General features: G+C 56.7%; 1 protein-coding gene and 1 long non-coding RNA gene across 7 annotated transcripts in view; both read left to right on the top strand.

The window, feature by feature from the left end:
* Positions 1-4,969, top strand: part of FLOT2 (flotillin 2) — a 29,864-nt gene extending 24,895 nt beyond the window's left edge. For all 6 annotated transcript variants that reach the window (XM_034752279.1, XM_034752280.1, XM_034752282.1 and 3 more), the window contains 4 exons: positions 1,301-1,515; positions 1,723-1,906; positions 2,267-2,416; positions 2,867-4,969. In XM_034752279.1, coding sequence (XP_034608170.1) covers positions 1,301-1,515; positions 1,723-1,906; positions 2,267-2,416; positions 2,867-2,905 — 588 coding nt within the window. In that variant the 3' untranslated portion in view covers positions 2,906-4,969. The remainder of the gene's footprint in view (positions 1-1,300; positions 1,516-1,722; positions 1,907-2,266; positions 2,417-2,866) is intronic.
* A 7,829-nt stretch (positions 4,970-12,798) lies between these two features.
* Positions 12,799-14,914, top strand: LOC117867307. Its single transcript, XR_004643359.1, has 2 exons — positions 12,799-12,832; positions 14,019-14,914. It is a non-coding gene; the product is annotated as an uncharacterized LOC117867307 (long non-coding RNA).
* Positions 14,915-15,216: the final 302 nt, after the last annotated feature.

The raw sequence follows: 15,216 nt of genomic DNA, 5'->3' as shown, positions 1-15,216 counted from the left end.
TTGTAGACTCTACATTCCAGGTTAGTTGCAGTACTGGCAAATCCTTTGAGTAAGAAACTAGGTTCCCCAGGCCTGGCAGTTCTGCAGATGTGTTGGATGCTTAGGGCTGTGTGTACTGCCTCAGAAGGGAGGAAGAGAAATGCTAAGAGCACCTGAACTGGCTGGTTCGTTAGGCACAAGGTGCAAGAAGAGGTGGGGTCAGTTTCCCAGTTAGACAAGTGCTGCCTTAGCATGAGGTTTCCCAAGTGGGTCCAACTGGAGCATGATGAGGAGCTGGCCCTGATGTGTCCAGGTGCTTCAGAGTCCACCACTAGCTCCTGGAGTGGGGGGACGAGGGGCTGGCACATGGGGACAGTCTGCTGTGGAGAAAGTGTGGGCAGAGCTGGGCAGTTGCTGGCCCAGCACAGTTTTGAGCACTCCTCACAGCACGTTCCTCCCCTCCCGTATCGGGGGCTAGCTGGGACTGGTGGAGAGCAGAGTGGACAGATCGCGGGCTCCTCCAAGCCCTGCCATGTCGCTACCTCGCTGCGACTCCAGCTCCCGTCAGATTCCCGTCCGAGAGGGAGGGAGCGTCTGTTTGATTTCCCAAGAGAGCAGTTACTGCTTCTCTGCAGGCTCTTGTGCTCGGGCACTATAGCCCTCTCAGGCCAAGGCCACTCTTGAGACATTCCCAGGCCATACGGTCTCCTCTCCGCCAAGGTCCTTCTGTTTCCATTGCTGGTGACGGCCAGCAGTGTCAGTGTGTTACTGGGTCAGCGGCCAGGCTTTTGTGTTCAGTCGGTGTTAAGGGTGGGCACGAAGAGCCTTTATGGCTGGAAATCCCAAAGTGACTTTGTGGTCTCAGTTGCAATGGTGAGGGAAGAACAATGCTGCTGCTCTCCTCAGAGCCAGGTTCAGAGCTCCTGCTTCCACTACAGATGCAGACATGGCAAACTCCTAAAATAGCCCAGGGAGCTGCAGTCCTTCCCCACACTTGGGGAAAGTGAGGGCAGCAGCTGCTGCAAGGGGAAACTGTCACCTCTAGAGCTTGCTAACTGGGTGAGGGAGGGAGGTTCGGAGCAAGCCTGGAATCGGGACATTGGAGAACAGGGAGCACTGTGCTCCAGCCATCCATTAATCACTGCTGCTGGGGCAGTCGCTTGAGCTCTGGATTTGTCTAGAGCACGATAGCCAGCGTCTGAGGAGGGGTTCCCCTTCCTCGTGCCTCTGCGGTCTCAGCTAGGCTTGGGCAGACAGAGCGAACAGCTTTGTAGGCTAAGAATTGGAGTCCAGGCCGTGCTCTGTCCCTCTCTGTGTACAGACTGCCGAGGCCCAGCTGGCCTACGAGCTGCAGGGTGCCCGGGAGCAGCAGAAGATCCGCCAGGAGGAGATCGAGATCGAGGTGGTGCAGCGCAGGAAGCAGATTGACGTTGAGGAGAAAGAGATCATCCGGATGGACAAGGAGCTGACCGCCACCATCAAGCGTCCGGCAGAGGCCGAGGCGCACCGCATGCAGCAGATCGCCGAGGGCGAGAAGTGAGTGGCCGAGCGGGTACAGGTGCCCAGACTCGGCTGGCAGCATGCTAAGAGCCGGAGTCGCACGGCCGAGCTGAGCTGAGCCCTGCATCGGGAGCCGTGGGGGTCCCAACACGCTGAGCCCGGCCCAGGGCGCTGTCCACAGCAGCGCGTTGCTAAGCAGCAGGGCTCTGGGCTCTTTCCAAGCAGGGGCTGTTTCCTTTCCAGGGTGAAGCAGGTTCTCATTGCGCAGGCCGAAGCAGAGAAGATCCGCAAGATTGGCGAGGCAGAGGCCTCCGTCATCGAAGCCATCGGGAAAGCAGAGGCAGAGAAAATGAAGCTGAAGGCAGAGGCTTACCAGCAGTACGGCGACGCGGCCAAGATGGCTCTGGTGCTGGATGCTCTGCCCCAGGTGAGAGGCTCGAGGCTTCCGGCGGCTTTTTGCCACTCGGTGCCGGTCGCTGAGCCAGTCGCTCTGCAGGGTGGGGCCGTGGGAAAGGGCAGTGAAAGGTTAATGGCGCATTGGCTGTGCTGCGCCTGTGAATCGCACACAGCACTGTGCCGGCGCCTGGTGGCTAAGTCCTGGGCCAGATCGGGTGCTCAGAGCCTTCCTGCCAGTCAGGCACCGAGGGGGACATGCTCGCAGGTGCCCTTTTGTGCCTGAACCTTTTCGAAGTCTGGCCAGCAAGTCTGCAAGCAGCCCCCTCCTGGCCTCCTGCTGGAGATGAAGGTCCCTGGTTCATTCTGGTCTCCTTCCCCTGCGCCTCCACAGATCGCTGCCAAGGTGGCCGCTCCGCTGGCTAAAGTGGACGAGATTGTTATTCTCAGCGGGGACAATAACAAGGTGACGTCCGAGCTGAGCCGTCTGCTGGCTGAGATCCCTGCGTCTGTGCATGCCCTCACTGGCGTCGATCTGTCCAAGGTGAGCTGGGACCAGCGGGGCCGGCACATGGGGAGCTGAGGCCTCTTCCCACTTCAGGGAACCTGCCCTTAGCTCTCTTTGTGGTTTGTTCCATATCTGCAGCACTGGTTAGAAACCCCTTTGATCCTACCCCTCCCCATGCCCTTTGCATGTTGTCGGACTGAGGAAGCTCTGACCATCCTTGATGGGAGGTCACCATGGTGGCCCTACGCTCCTGGCCAAGTCATGGCTGCAGTTCCTGGAAGGGAAGGAGGGAGATCCCTTCCCATGATGTGCTGGGGGGACAGGGAGGGGGCTTTCAGTGCACCCTCCACGTCTCAGAACTCAAACACGTCCTTGATATCTTCCCCTCTCCCTGCAGAGTCTCAGCCCGAGAGCCTGGTGCTGGCTCCCTCGCCTTCTGTGTCCCACTGCAACGCTCCTAACAGCTTCTCTCTCCCCATCCTGCAGATCCCCCTGATCCAGAAAGCCACGGGAGCCCAGGCATGAGGCTGGCCAGTCCAAAGCTAGTGAAGACAACCCCTGTTATGCACTCTTACATCAACTGCCTTTAACACTTGGGAAATCCTTTTATATCAAAGACAATTGGAAGTTCATTTTTAAGCTCTGGTGCCTTATTTTGTAGGACCAGAATGATGCATGTTAAATTGGTCTTCTTTTCTTAAGGGGAATTTATTTTGTAAGTTTAATTGTGTGTTGTATTAGTCTGGAGTGTCGATTTGAATCCTCGGTTATAATTGGCAGCTTGTCTGGTCTTGCAATCTTGGTGCCTTGAAGTTCTTTGTCCTCTGTTTGGAGCTCAGGGGCAGAGAGGCCGAGAGGGGTGAGCTGGAAGCCCGGGGGCTCAGGGAGCATCCAGTGGGGCAGTGAGGAGTGTAGATGGAGGGGCTTGCAAACTTCTTCCTTAGGGCAGAAGCCTGTTTCTGCAGCGCTCCCAGTGCGTGGAGCTGCTGGAAGAGAATCCTGAGCAGGACGTCCTCTTGTCTGCCCGAGTTACAAATGTGATCTAGCAAGTCCCACATCCTTGCACTCACAACTGCTTTTTTGGTCACCCGCTGGCTGGCCTCCCCTGTACACTACCCCCAGGGCACGCAGAGTCTAGCAAGACTGCACTGAGCCAAGTCCCAGGACCACGCTGATTCTGAAGGGCCCAGTCTAGGCTGGGGGTTGAGAGAGGAGCCCGCCCTCCGACGACGACTTAGGCAATGCAGGAGTCCTGCCAGCCTGCCGAGATCTGCCCAGCCTGTGGCCATGCCATGCTGCAGCCCGGGGGCCGCGGTTCCTCTACTGCTTGATTCAGTCTCAGAACGTAGCTGCTGAGGGGGCTACAGTGACGTTCTCTCGGCAGATCTCCGCTCAGGGCCTGCCAGAGCCTTGGGGCCAAGTTCGGGATGAGCACTGCCCTGGGAGCGCCCCTTGCTCTCCTGGCTGTTGTCTGCGGCGCACAGTGGCGTGGCTAGTACAGGTGCTCTGGAGACAGGCTCTCTGGGGTGCGTCCAGCAGCTGCCCGCGCCAGTGAGGAAACTGCTTGCAGCCCCACCAGATTGAGTCTGTCAGTCAGCAGCATGAAGCCAGCCTCCTGTCCCAGGTGCGTTGCAGACCCGGCCCTGACACTGGGAGAAGAAACTGCTCCTGGGGAAGCCAGCTACTGTTATGGAAGGGCCACGGGAGTCATGGCTCTGTTGGCTCCCTTTTGTACACAGCCTCCCGACGGCTTCTCTCGGCAGCGTTACCAGCCCTGCTAGCGCTCAGCCAGCAAGGCCCCGCCCGGGCAGTGTAGCCTCTTGGCTTCCTTCGGCTGGGCCGCTGAGGTGCAGCCTGCAGAGGCGTTGGGTTGCGGAGTGCTTGATCTGGCTGGAGCTGTGCATGGTGAGGCTGGGGAGTAGCCAGGGTGCCGGTGTCCCCCTGACCCTGACAGGGCAGTTGTTCAAATGCCAAGGAGGGATCTGGGTGTGGTGTAATCCCTCGCCCAGGTGGGGGGTCCCGGGGCTGTAATCCAAACGCCACCTGATTGTTGTTTAATTTTGATGAACACGTGGCCCAGAGTCCTAGCTCCATCTCCCGCGCTCTCCCTGCCACTCCCCCCAGTGTGAGGTGCCACCCGCGTCCATAGCTGTTGTCATCCTGGGCTGTGTAGCAATGTGAAATGAGGCTGTGTAGCAACCTTTCCTGTCCCTCGGTGTGACTGATCCCGCTGCTGTAGGTGCCATGCTGTGCCAGCGGGCACTCTGCTGCTGCCAAAGTACCTTCTCCTGCCAGTGGTAGCCAAGGCTTTCCTCTTTGTATCTGTTGCGGTGCCCTCTCCTCTTCCCCTGGCGGTTTGTCCAGCTCAGGGTGGGCATAGGGGTGTGTGGGTCGATCCCCCAGCAGGAGGGCCACACGCTAGGGTTCCCGGTGCTGTTTGACCTGCCTTGGGCTTGTCTCGGTTGTTTTACAGACTGCTTTCCGCGCTCAAGGGGGTGCAGTAGTGCCCAGTGCGTATTGAGTGCTGTGTGAAATCCCTCAGGGGCAGGGCTGAGGCCAGAGCCTGTACGGGACGGTGTGCTGGACTGAGCACCAAGTGTTTGTGGCTGCAGTGAGCGTTCACTCGCTGGTCGGTTATAGGGACCATCACAAGGAAGCTTCACAGGCCCGGAGGGCCTGGGGGGAGAGAGAGAGAGAGTGTGTGTGTGTGTGTGTTAGTTAGTTAGTTAGACCAAGAGGGAAGCTGTGCCTGACAGTAGGCCTTGAAAATGCTCTGACGTCCAGTCTCTCACTTTACCGGGTTAGCAAGGACACGGGCACCGTGGCCAGCAGGCAAAGGTGCCAAGCCCATCAGCATAACAATAAAGCTGCCGTTGGTGGTGAACTGGGGGGCCCAAGACCTAAGGCCCACAGGGCAGGTGCCCGTTCTCCCCCTGCCCGCAGTCCTCACCCACAGCCCCCGGCTGTTCTGCTCCTAGGGCCTGCAGTGTGAATCCTACGCTGAGGTACAGTGCCTGGTTTTGTGACAGCCCCTGGCACATGGGCACCAGTTTCTTTCCTTGCCAAAGTCAGACTCCCCAGGTCTGCAGAGGAGAAAGTCTGCTGCTCCCTGCACCCTGTTACATTTCTTCCTCCTCCTGCTCCGGCTGTCTTGTGCGTCCTGTGGAAGGCCCTCCCTGCAGAGCAAACCTGGTGCTTTGATGGCGAATGTGCCCTGGTTTCCCACCACCCATTTCCTTCCTCAACACTGCTCTGGCCGTGGGGCGGCTGGTGAAAACCTGTCCGAGCTGTGTGCGCTCTGGCAGGCTGCTCCCCACCTCCCCGCAGCTGGGAGGGCGCCTCCCTCTTTGGGAGCTGAGCGGGGAGTTCCAGGATGTGACGGGAGTGTAATGTAGAGCTAAAACTGGGTCTGGCAGGATTTCGGTGGGGAAACATGCGGAGCGAAGGAATCTCTGGCCTCCTGGGGCTTCTCTCAGGGCTGACACTAGCTCTGCGTCCAGCGGGGAGGAGGAGCTGGCTGGACAACAGGAGGGGAAGGGATGGTTTTATCTGCTGGCTTGCACATAGGCCCCAGACACACTACTCTGTATATCTGGAACTAGCTTATTGCAGTGGGAGGCCTGGCGCTGACTGTTCTGTAAAGGCTGTTCATATCTGCATGTAAATTGTGCATGACTGTGCGGCACAGCTGTGCATGCCATCGTTCTGCTGACATGTTACATACTGTATAATAAAGAGGCAGCGTGACCATGCTGCACTGGCTGTCAGTCGTGTTCTGCTCTGACTCCTTCCTTCTCTGTCACAGGGCAGGTTCGACTTCCCCTCAGTGCCCCCAGCAGGTGGAGGGCAGGGTCTGCTTGTCCTGTGCCACCCACTGAGCCCCACAGCCGCTGCTGGAGGAGCAGGCGGACACAGGCAGGTTGCAGGGGCTGACCTGGCAGGCAGCATTCAAAGGGCCAGCCTTGCCCTGAGAACTGCCCTCAGCCCAAGTCTGCTCTGGGACCCACAACTCTGCAGCTGGGCCGGGACTCTCCCTGTCTCTCTCTTATCAGGCCCAGGTGGGCAACCACAGGCTTCTTGCCAAGCTCGCCTGTGTTTCCTGTAGGGTAGCGCTGCCTGTGCCAAGCTGGGATCCCAGTCTCGTACCAGCTGCTGGTAGATGGCAGGAGGAAGCCACTGTGGATGGTGCGTCACTGCACCAAAGGGGCCCCCACTCGCATTTCACCTCCAAGGTGACCACCTTGGCCAGCATTGCAGAGAGTCCATGGCAGAGATGAAGAGAATCCTGCCTCCCTTGGGCCTGATCCCTGCGCTGACCACTCAGCCATACTGCCCTCCGTGTCCAAGTGGATTTACCAGGCTCCTGCCAACAAGCTCATCTTCCCTAGGTGAGTCAGGCAGCGGAGTCTGAGTCCAGGGTAGCATCCCAGCTCCAGCTACTCCAGGCTGGCGGTGCTGCCTACCCTTAGCCAGGGCTGCTGCTGCCCAAAGGGTAGTTAGTCCCTGCCCCAGGCAGCGAGGAAACCAGCCCGAGGCTGAAATGGGGCAGTGTCTGGGGAGGGGCCAGTGCCTGCAGCTGCCAGAGGGCAGTAACAGCAGGGACGTCGGCCCTGCAGCTGGGCAGGCTGGCACGCTCTGGCCTCTCCTAGGGAACGTGGCTGTTCTGGGCTCTCAGTGCCTAGCCTGCAGCACATGGAAACTGGGTCCGGCCCACGCTGCTCTCTGCATCAGCACAGCCTGGCCACAGCACGTGCTGTTCCATGCTGACCAATTCCATGCAATCTGTGGGTCTCTTGGCCGGGCAAACAGGCGTCCAGCTGCAGTGTCCCAGCCACCTACCATGCGTCTGCCCCAAGCCTCAGTCACATTAGCCCTTCCTGGGAACACAAGCGCAGCCCCTCTAGAAACCGGGTTTAAAGCAAGTCCCTGTCGCTGTACGTGGGACTGGGGCAGCCACGCTTGTTGTTCGCTTACACTTCCTGCTCAAGCTGTGGCATCTGCAGGCCCTGGGCCCCACAGTTCCCGGCTAAAGGAGCAGCAGGTGGCAATCAAATCTAAAACCGGTAAGTGTGTTTCTGGTTTTCCATCCCTGCCCATTGTAGCTACTGCTCTGCCCCTCAAGCAGTGGGTCCTGGCTGGCCCTGCCTGCCCCTGCAGCTCACCATGGACGCTTGGCTTGGCTAGGGCATCCCAATCCTGCTAGCCTGGTAGTAATGCCTGTGCAGGAGAAACCCAAGAGCAGGGCAGGCCGGGTCATCCTTCCTGGAGGCAGGCCTGGGGTCAGGGTTGAGAGGTTTGGGAGTGAGAGGAAAGGCCCGGGCTGGGATAGTGGGGGCTGTAGGCTGGGAGCGAGGGGCACTGGCAGAGCTGCGTGTGGGGATATCAGTCTTCTTACAAAACCTCTATGAGGCTTAGGAGGTAAGGACAAAACTTGGCTGCTGCTTGGAAGCCGAGCCATCTGTTGAGCAAAGATCCGTGTGTCTGGCAGCTCCCTGAACGAGGGACCCTGTACAGACAAACAGCTGAACGGTGTGTGTCTGTCTGATGCCTGTGAAGCTGCAGATAGTGCAGGGTGGGGACAGTTAAAACTTTCCGCAGTCCGAGCAGAGGCTGAGAGCTGGAGGATCCCTTATCTAGGCACATCCAGGGAGCAGGGCGTGTGTGCAGGCCAGGTCCTGGGGTACTGGCCCCGAGCCCCTCTGGCTGCATCACCGCTGGCAGCGTCTCCCCCACCTTGTCCTAGCTCTGGCACTGCAGTGCCGGGCCTAGTGGAATTAATAGGCAGCCGGTTTAATGCAAACAAGCGGGAGTGTTTTTTTCACACAACGCATAGTCAGCCTGTGGAACTTGTTGCCAGGGGATGTTGTGAAAGCTAAAACTATAACAGGTCCAAAAGGAATTAGATCAGTTCCTGGAGGATGGTCCATCAATGGCTATTGGCCAAGATGGTCAGTGCCACAACCCCATGCTCTGTGTGTCCCTAAATCCGACTGTCAGAACCTGGGACTGGATGATGGGACGGGTCACTCGATAATTGCCCTGTTCTGTTCTTTCCCTCTGAGACATCTGGTGCCAGCCACTGTTAGAAGACAGGCTCCTGGGCTATCTGGACTATGGGTCTGACCTGAGGAATTAACACAGGGAGGGGTGGGGGGCTCATTTCTTTGCAGATAGTATTGGGGAGGTCAGTAAATCATCAGATTAAAACAAAATGTTTGTGCTAAATAAGTAAATATTTAGGCTAAAAAAACAAACTGTCTCAGCCATCTCCCATGGGGGAGAACACCCAGGAAACTGTTTAGTTTTTTTGTTCTTTAGTTTATATTCAAGTTTTACAAATGTAATGATGAGGAAAAGAGGAAATGGAACCATAAACAGCGCATGCAGCACAGGAAGTGGTTTAAGCCAATCCAAAACTGTATAATGCAATGGACAGTACATGCAATAAAATGTCATTGTATATTTTTAAAAATGGTTTCTGTGTAACTTTGAAGCTGTAATGAACCCTGCATCCCACCCCACCCCCCATGTTTGTCTAATCAACTCAGCATAGAACTGCTGAATGCCAAATAAAGTATGTCAGAAGCAAGAATCCTGCCAAACAATCAGTGGGGCTACTGGATGATTGAGGTGCTAAAGGAAGACAAGGCCATTGCAGAGAAGCAAAATGAATTATTTGTGTCCATCTTCACCACAGCGAATGTGAGGGCAATTTCCCACGTGATTCCTTTTTAGGTGACAGATCGGAGGAGCTGTCCCAGATTGAGGTGTCAGTAGAGGAGGGTTTGGAACAAATTGATTAAACAGTAAGATGTCACCAAGACCCGATGGTATCACCCAAAAATTCTGGAGCAACTCAGATATGAAATTGCAGAACTACTAACTCTGGTATGTAATATATAGTTTAAATCCGCCTCTGCACCAGATGACTGGTGAAAGCAAACATGATGCTGAAGTTTAAAACAAGTCTCCAGAGGCTTACCTGCCTGTAATTGCCAGGATTGCCTAACTTCAGTACCAGGCAAATTGGTTGGTTGAAACTAGAGTAAAGAACAAAATTATCAGCGCCTGAGCTGAACATGATTTGTTGCAGAAGAGTCAACACACCTTTTGAAAAGCGAAATCACGCCTCACCAATCTATTAGAATTCTTTGATGGGGGGCAACAGCCCTGTGGCCAAGGGGGATCCAGTGGACACAATGTACTTGGACTTTCAGAAAGCCTTTGACAAGGTCCCACTCTAACATCTCTTAAACAAAGTGAGCAGTCATGGGCTGAGAGGGAATGTCCTCTTGTGGATTAGTAACTGGTTAAAAGATAGGAAACAAAGGGGTAGGAATAAATGGTCAGTTTTCACAGTGGCGAGAGGTAAATAACAGGGTCTGTACTAGGACCAATACTGTTCAACATAGTTCTAAATGATCTGGAAAAAGGGGTAAACAGTGAGAGAGCAAAAGTTGCAGATGGTACAAAACTACTCAAGATAGTTACAAAGCAGCCTGCAAAGAGCTACAAATGGATCTCTCAAAAGGGTGACTGGGCAAAAAAGCAGCTGATGAAATTCAATGTTGATAAATGCAAAGTGATGCATGTTGGAAACCATCATCCTAACTCTACATACCAACTAATGGGGTCCACATTAGCTGTTACCACTCAAGAAAGAGATCTCAGAGTCACTGTGGATAGTTCTCTGAAAACATCCACTCAATGTGCAGCGGCAGTCAGAAAAGCAAACAGCGTGTTGGGAATAATTAGGAAAGGAATACATAATAAGACAATATCATAATGCTGCTATATAACTCCATAGTACGCCCACCTCCTGAATACTGGGGGCAGGTCTGGTCACCCCCTTTCAAAAAAGATGTATTGGAATTGGAAAAAGTACAAAGAAGGGCAACAAATAATATTGGGGGTATGGAACAGCTTCTATCTGAGGAGAGATTAAAAAGACTGGGACAGTTCAGCTTGGAAAAGAGACGACTGGGGGGGGATACGACAGAGGTCTATAAAATCATGACTGGTGTGCAGAAAGTGAATGGGGAAGTGTTATTTACCCCTCCCCTAACACACAAACCAGGGGTCATGCAATGAAATGAATAGGCAGCAGGTTTAAAACAAACACAAGGAAGTACTTCTTCACACAATGCACAGTCAGTCTGTGGAACTCAGTGCCAGGGGATGTTGTGAAGGCCACAAGTAAAATTGGATTACACAAAGAATTCCCTACATTCATGGAGGATGGTCCATCAGTGGCTATTAGCCAGGCTGGGCAGGGACACAACTCAGGCGCTGGCTGTCCCTAAATCTGACGGCCAGAAGCTGGGACTGGAGACGGGATGGAGCCCTCAATGAATTGCCCTGTTCTGTTCATTCCCTCTGATACATCTGGCACCGGTCACTGTTAGAAGACAGATCGCTGGGCTATTGGGCTGACCCAGTGTGGCCGGACCTGCCAGGGGGCTCCTGTCCCGTAAGCCAGCACAAGTTGAAAGTCTTCTGGGTGCTACCAGCTGGTTCCCCCAGGCCGGCGCTGTGGGACACCTCCTGTCTATCCCTGCTCCTGGGAGCACAGGAGCCCCACCCCTGTTCCCTGCCAGGATCAGAGCAGCTCCAGCCTGGGGTCCTACTGCAACCTGGGCAGTGCTGAGGTGCTGGCAGGGCTGCTGGGAAGGCACAGGCTCCCAGGTGCCAGGGCAGGGCCCCTGATAAGCAGCTGGCTCTTGCCTATCAGCAACTCCTCCGCAGAGCGTCCCATCCAGCCCCTTATCGCAGGCCCCGCAGGCGAGCAGCTTCCAGGAACCCTGAGCCCCACCCCTCTGCCAGGCCAAAGAACCGGCCAGCAAACAGGCACGCAGGCCACGCACACAATGACCCCCCAGATGTGTGCCCCCCAGATATTCTACCCCAGGGTTCCAGTGGAGGAGCCTGCACTCAGCTGGGTTGAGGTGACCAGGCATCCCGCCAGCCACCCTCCCACCCCCAAGGCTGAGCCCTGCTCTGTGGCTGGGCATGTGGACACATGGACACCCACGTCTGTCTCTCCCCAACCTAGATGCCACCAGCTATACCGGTGCTGAGTCCCTCTGAAATAGCAGTGTGTTGCTCGGCACCAAGAACAGCCTCTATACCCCCCGTTGGCTGTGCCTAGCTTGGCCCCCTGCCTCAGTGGCTCTCCTAAGAGGCATTTGCAATGGCCCAATGGCAGGGGGGACCAGAGCAACCCCAGGGGCTCCGGTCGACTCGCCCAAGCTTGGTTCTCAGGGCTACTGAGCCTGCAGCTTCCACAGGCAATTTCAGGGCACACCAGGGAAATGAGCCATGCCTGGCTGGGGGCAGGGGCAGGGCTCCCAGGGAGGCACTGCGCGTGTAGTGCTGTCACAGGTGCCAGTGCCTAGACCTGCGGGGACGGGAGCCACCCACGTCAGGGTTGTCCCTGGATGGGTCTGGGATGCCTACAGTCGGGGGCAGGGATTGTGTCAGGCTGGGGGTAGGGGGTGCTTTGGTTTGTGCTGCACGTATCCTGCTAGTTAATGGGGTTTCCTTTTGGAAAAAAGCAAGACCATTTGGAAGTTGACAACCGCCAAGCTCTGGGCCAGCAGGGGTCTCTGGTTCCTGGTCAGAGCCATGGTCAGGGCCCAGCTTTGCAGCCCTGGGCTGGTTGTTTGGTGGCCCACACATGGAATGAGTTTAGTGGGTCTTAGCCCAGCTCCTAGCAGACAGGTGCCCTGGCCCAAACACCATGGCTATAACCAGCCCAAATTGGAACTGGGGCCTGTTCTTGGCAGGCTGGGCAGAGAGTGGCCCCTGGGGCATGAGCACCTCTGGCCCTAGCGCTCCTCTCTCCAGGATACGTTAGTGGGGGGGGGGGGAAGAACTGCTCCGGCTGCTCGGTTTCCAGGGCCCTTCCCGCTGGTGCCCAAGTCCCCCCACTCTCGCAGTGTGCGAATGCGTGTGCTAGCCATGGAGCAGGGGCCAGGCCCCTGGGCACTTGGGCTGGGCTCCTTTTGACAGCAGTCCTGGGGAATGTGTGTAATGACACCCCAAGTTCTGGTGCAGCTTCACAGGCCATTTACCAATGGGAAGAACTTGCCCCTGCATCCAGGCCCTGCCAGTGCTTCTCTGACCCAGGGGAGCAAGGCGGGGGCAGTGCTGCTGGGCCAGGTGGTTGGTGTGGGGGTTGTGCCCACGTGCAGGGGGCTAGCTCCACACCAAGCAGACAGGAGCCCAGGAAGCAGCCTCAGTCGCTGTCCCCACAGCTCTGTCGTTTCCTGGGCAGACTCTTGGTTGCAGCTGCACCAAAGCCCCGAAGGAAAGGGTTAAAAGGGGGAAGGACCCAATATGAGCAGATACTTGATATGCAAATGAGGCCAGAGTAGGTATTATAAGTGACTCAGCGGGAGGTGCTGGCTCTGGAGTGGAAAGAAGGAGCCCACTCCCGCCGGCCCGAGCCAGGTAAGTGCCCCGAGCCTGCTCTGCCTTCCTGAGGCTCACCAGCAGGGGCCTTGCTCTCTTTGATTCTTTTGATTCTTCCCTTTAATGACATGTCCGTAGTCCCCAGGGGTGAACCTGCTCTGCTCTGGCCCATCAGGGTGAGTTGGCTGCATCCCGTCCCACCCCACTGGAGACTCCCGTGAGCGGGTGGGTCACATTGGAAGAGGGCTTGGACTCTGCTACATGCTACTATCCCCTGGCCTGGGTGGTAACTGCCACGTGCTTGTTCAGTCTTCCTGGGGCAGGTTCTGCCAGGGCTGGTCCCTGGAGATTCCAGAGGGAAGCTGGTTCTCCTGGTGATGGCAGTCAGGCTAAGGGAAAGGGGCTCTGGCAGTGCCCCCTTAGACTTCCCCAGAGCTGCATCAGTGGGGCAGCTGCATCAGTGGGCCCCTGGTGCTGCTTTATCACAGGCTGGACTTTCGTGGTTTGCTCCCTTAAGTCCCAGCTCCCTCTCAGCAGCCAGCAGGCACCTGACAATCTCTGCACTAGGGAACAGAGAGGGGCCCCTCGCCATGGGAGGGGGGAATGTCCCCAGGGATGCAAAAGACCAAAGCCCAGCTCTGTGTACCCCTGACTTGTGGGGGGCCAGGCAGCTGGCTCTGTGCCCATCGCTGCGCTGTGGGTGTGGAAGCTCTGTTTGGAGGCTGGGGCATTGCGTGCGGAAAGGCCTGTGTTATGGGGCTCCCTTCTCCAGGAGCACTCCCTGCTCTGCGTGTCTGAGGGGCACTGCCACGTCCAGTGCTCACGCTGCTCTGGGAAGCCCTTTGGCAGGAGGCTGGTGCTGGCTGGGGATGGTAACTGGAGGGTAATGCCCCACACGCCTCCCTTGGATGCCAGGAGGGCAGGACAAGCAAGGACAAGATACAGGCATTTCTTCTCTGGAGACTATTCCGCACCCCCATAAGACATCATGCGGGGCTCTGGCACCAAACTGCCTGCCCAGGAGCTGGGAGGCCCAGAGTCCAGGCCTACCCTGGCTTTATAGTGTACTCTGTGGCTTTAGGAAGTCCTAGGGCAGCCAAGAAGCTGGTGAGAGGAGGGGAGTAGTGGCTGCTCTCAGGCAGGCCGGCCAGCCTGGCTTCGTGCTGTCCTGTCTCAGCAGCTATCTGGTCTCGCTCATAACGCTAATCTCCTGGTGTTTTTCTAGGTTCCCTTTTCCAGCGCAGGCAGCAAGAGTGTCCACCCGCCATGGGGACTCTGGGCAGGATATCATCGTATACTGTAAGTTTGCTATGAGACACTACAGTATAGATGATGTACTATCCTGAGCTTCACCCCTCAGCCAGGAGCTCTACTGGTCCAGCGTACGGGAGAACGCCTGGCCAGCTGGGAGCAGTGGCCCAAAGCGCTTCTAGCACAGCACAAGTTCCTCCCCCTCCCACAGAAGGGTGGAGGGCTAAGCACTGTGGGGGGGCTAAAGCCTCCCATGAAGGCCTGGCCCTGCCTGTGGCAGCCTCACCCCTTCAGCCTCTTCCTGCATTCAGGGTGCTCCTTTTCCCTGGGTTTCCAGTGTGGGAGGGAAACAAGCGCTACCTTCGCTGCTGCTCTGGAACACCTGCATGAACAGGCTGCAAGTGGGGAGGCAGCCAATGGGAAAGAAAGGGTTAACAACCATTCCTCCCGCCAGGCTGGGAGGCACTGCCCTGCTAAGCCATGGGGGGTGGGAGAGGGAAGATTCTACTGCCGCATGGGCAAGAAGCCACTTTCAGAGCTGGCGAAGGCACCTACCAAGAAGCTGAGCCCATGGGGCGTCAATGAAACCGTTACCATTACTGACTTTAGTAATGGTAACGGTTCTACTGCCACCCCAGCATCCGGCCAGCGAGAACAAGAGGAGCAGCACCCCATTGCCGGGGGGAGCAGCACCCCTCCAGGGTGCCAGCCTCTATGGGAGGCCAGCAATGAGACCCTCCCCCCATGTCCTCTCCAAGCTGTAGGGGGGAGAGCTTGGGGTGCCCTGCCTGGGGGTCACATTCCCTTGGGGCAGACCCCCTCTCCCTAGTCCCTCTGCCAATCAATGAGAAATAAAGGTGTTTTCTTTGATGTCTGGATTTCTTTTCCCTATTTGTATAATCCCAGAAAACAGCCCACCAAAGGCAGAGCCCAGCACTGGTGCTGCCTCTGCCCCTTGCAGGGTGGGGGGCAGCGAGTTTCCCCTCCTGGAGTGAGACCGAGCACACGAGGAGAAACCTGCCCTGGGAGCTCTGTTCTTCTCTCCTAGAACCTGCACCCGGTGTCTCCGTCTGCCATGGTGCTGGCTACAAGCCTGCAGCGAGAACCAGCAATTCAGGCAATTCATTTAGCTGCTCAAGGGGGGGAAGGAAAGGGTGGTATAAAAAGTACTC

This window comes from Trachemys scripta, chromosome 18, assembly GCF_013100865.1.
Source record: "Trachemys scripta elegans isolate TJP31775 chromosome 18, CAS_Tse_1.0, whole genome shotgun sequence".
NCBI lineage: Eukaryota > Metazoa > Chordata > Testudines > Emydidae > Trachemys > Trachemys scripta.
Note: the sequence above shows the minus strand (reverse complement) of the source record. Positions and strands in the feature narration are given on the sequence as shown.